The sequence below is a fragment of the Mizuhopecten yessoensis genome, unplaced genomic scaffold (assembly GCF_002113885.1).
Source record: "Mizuhopecten yessoensis strain PY_sf001 unplaced genomic scaffold, ASM211388v2 scaffold4721, whole genome shotgun sequence".
NCBI classification, from domain to species: Eukaryota; Metazoa; Mollusca; class Bivalvia; order Pectinida; family Pectinidae; genus Mizuhopecten; species Mizuhopecten yessoensis.
This window is the reverse complement of record NW_018405688.1, coordinates 40958-44481: the sequence shown is the minus strand read 5'-3', so window position 1 is coordinate 44481 and position 3524 is coordinate 40958. Positions and strand designations below refer to the sequence as shown.

The 3524-nt window shown below is 37.3% G+C and overlaps 1 protein-coding gene across 1 annotated transcript in view; it reads right to left on the bottom strand.

Annotated features, from left to right (window-relative positions):
- Window positions 1-673: 673 nt before the first annotated feature.
- Window positions 674-3524, bottom strand: part of LOC110449623 (GTPase IMAP family member 7-like) — an 18114-nt gene continuing 15263 nt past the window's right edge. The window contains exons 2-3 of the mRNA XM_021496599.1: window positions 2950-2978; window positions 674-2546 (exon numbers count right to left, since the gene is read on the bottom strand). Of these exons, the coding sequence (XP_021352274.1) occupies window positions 1462-2546; window positions 2950-2971 (1107 nt within the window). The 5' untranslated portion in view covers window positions 2972-2978 and the 3' untranslated portion in view covers window positions 674-1461. The remainder of the gene's footprint in view (window positions 2547-2949; window positions 2979-3524) is intronic.

Here is a 3524-nt window from a genome sequence, read left to right as displayed (position 1 = left end):
ACCGGCAATGCCCGTCGAGGTAAGCTCCCCACCCTGGCATTGATGTATCCGTGTACAGGGTCATATTGGGAACCGGCTTGGACAAAGGAACCCCTCGCAGAACATTGTCCTGATGAGTCCACCAGCGTGCGAACTCCTTGGCCGACTGGTTCCACTCCGGAAGAATGAAACTCCGGACCCNTATAAAAGTATTTTTAGAAACAAAAAACAAAGCGTGTACCACATAAAGCTCCCAAGATGTAAAACACGTTCTTTTGCCAGACGAATTGTCTATTATCTAGTACACGGGTGACAAATATGTCTCTACTTCTTAAAATATATCAAATTGAATTATGTGAAAATATAACAATGCAACTTCCCTATTAACACGTTAATTCTGGAAAAAACCTAACGGGAAACGTTCAATCCAGACCAACTGTCCGGACACAGTAAACCAGGAACAACGTACAGGACACGTTACATCATGAACAACTAACTGGACACGCAACATAAAGAACAACTAACTGGACACGCAACATCAAGAACAACTAACTGGACACGCAACATCAAAAACAACTAACTGGAAACGCAACATCAAGAACAACTAAGTGGACACGCAACATCAAGACCAACCAACCGGAAACGCCACATCACGAACAACTAACTGGACACGAAACATCAAGAACAACTAACTAGACACGCAACATCAAGAACGACTAACTGGAAACGCAACATAAAGAACTGACCGGACACGAACAAATCTGAAATAACTACATGACACGTTACATCCGGTGCAACTTACTTGACACGGAACATCAAGAACAATTAACTTGACACGTTCAATCGCGAACAACTAACTGAACGCGAAAAAATCCGGAATAACTACGGAATCAGTTGTTTCGGAACAACTAACTTGACACGTAACTTCCAGAATAACAAACAGGACACGTTACATCCGGAACAATTTACTCGACACGTTTCCTCCAGAACAATTAACATGACACGTTCCATCCGGAACAACTAACTGGACAGGTTGCATCCTAGACAACTAACTGGAAACGTTACTGCCGGAACAACTAACAGGTCACATAACATATGAAACAAGTTCCAGGACACGTTACATTCAGAAAACACTAACAAGACACGTTACATCCGAAACAACTATCAGGACATGTGAAATCCGGGAAAACTTACTTGACACACTAGATCCGAAACATCAAACAGAATATTCACTACATTTTAAACAACTTAAACGGAACAACTGACTTGACAAGTGGAATCCGGAACAACTGATTAATAATTAAAGCTACAACTGGAATGGTTATATAGAAATTTAAATTTAAGCAAAAACATTAATCAATAAAAAGGACATTGTTTATGCTTCATATTTGTGATGGTGTTATACATTCACATGCTGTAAAAACAAAGTCAACCGAAGCAATGAAATAACATTTCTGGGTACTTGTATAGTAGGAAATTCTTCTATGGAAACCAATAACCCCAAAGTGCTTTCCCAGCGGTTACTGCTGCAGTCATAGCCCAGCCCATAACAGTCTTCTCTTCGTTTTCGTAATTTGTCCTTTCATTGTGTCGCATGTTATTAATTTTTTCCTGGTGTCGTTGTCTTTCTTCCTCTAATTCGAGTTTCATTCTTAACTCGAACTTTTCGTTTTCGATTTCCATTTCTCTTCTTTTTGCTTCATTTTCTTTTTTTTCGGCTTCTTGTTTTCGACGTATTTCTGCATCTTTCTCCGAATTTTCCAAATCCTTTGTTTGAAGTTCAAACTCCTTTAGTAGTGCTATACTCGCTTCCAATTCTCTTCTCTGTCTTTCCATTTCTTTCTGTTTGGCCTCCATTTCTTCCTGAATCTGCGCAATCTTCCTCTCTCCTTTAAGTCTGATTTCCTTGGCTCTTCGCTGAAATTCTAGCTCTGATTTTTCGAGCGTATCATCTGAGAAGTAAGCTTTGCCAGTCTCATTAATGATAGCTTGGACGATCCCTATCAGTTCGAGAACGTCAAATTCAGCTTTTTGAGCGCTAGAATAGTTATCAAATGCTAAGTATTTGTGACCACATCTCTTTAAAATGTATTTCAGTTCGTCTGGAACCTCATTGACATACTCTTGGATGGTCTCACCGGTTCTTTCCAGGTCATCTCGTCGTGTAAATAGTATTATTAGGTACCTGAAGAATTCTTTACCAAATATATGGCTGAAGTGTTTGACTGTGTCTTTCTCTTCTGGTGTAAAACGCCCTATTTGAACAACAAGAATAAAGGCATGTGGTCCGGGAGTGAGAATTCCTATGCATTTAAGGATTTCTTTTGCGATAACTTCGTTGGATAATTTCGTGTCGAACAGTCCCGGTGTGTCAACTACTAACAACTTCTTGTCAAAACGCTCTGCTGTGTGGAAATGACATTTCTGTGTTACTGAAGACCCAGATGATTTAGACGTAAAGACTTTCTTACCAAGAATGTTGTTTCCAGTGGCACTTTTTCCAGACCCTGTACGTCCTATCAAAGCTATTCGGTACTCGTACCCTGCTCCGTATGAAGTATCTTGATCTACATTAAAAAAAATAAAATGGAACATAGTAGTGTTGAAATTAAGAACAGTAGAGAATACGTAAAACATATATAACTACTTCCATTCCAAGTGAAATAAATAATGGATTGTGAGACATGTAAATATTTGCAAATAATGTAATTGGTCCTTAAAACTATACATTCATCAGGTGGTCATTTAACGTTACCGATAGATTATCTAAATAGTACGGTAAATCGCCATAAATTGAAATTAAAAGGTTCTGTAAATATCATTTATCTATTTGCCGTCTATATTTAACGAACAGAAAGTGTAATTTGAGAACGACTCGACCACGGTCATTTGTAATCAAATAGAGAATAATTGCGTTAGTGTCAAGTTTCGAAATGCAAGTTCATTAAACCATAAAAAAATAATACATACCAAGCTCAGCCATTTTTGCCATGATTTTTCTGAAAAAAATATAAAAAAACACGCTCATAATATATCATAAATATAATTTAACTGAACATCTTAGATACATTTGCTCTTACACCTCTATTTCGTTTCTTAGATTTCGATTAACGTTTTATATATCCAACAAAGCCAATGAATTATGTGATATTTGCGAGCAAACATTACACAATACATAGTATTGTTAGGTCTTAAAGAGAGAGAGAAAGGAAGTCCGCGTAACAATCAATTCTCCACGTTGCGACAAGATTAGTAAAATATATTACCTGTAACTGAGCAAGTCTCATTCAACCAGACGCTTGATCACTTGTAATATCAGAGTTTGGTCAAACATAGTGCTTTAAAAAGACCATCACCAGAGGGAAGTTTTTTTTTTGTTTCCGGACGTTATTTCAAAGCCATTAAAACATTTCAAAGAATACTGCAATTAATGAAAAATAAACCTTCCTGAAGTACCCGTTTATTCACTATTATCGAGAACAATGTAAGAAATTGTGTCAACTCTCCATATATTTCCACTGAATAAATCATAACTATGCACGAAA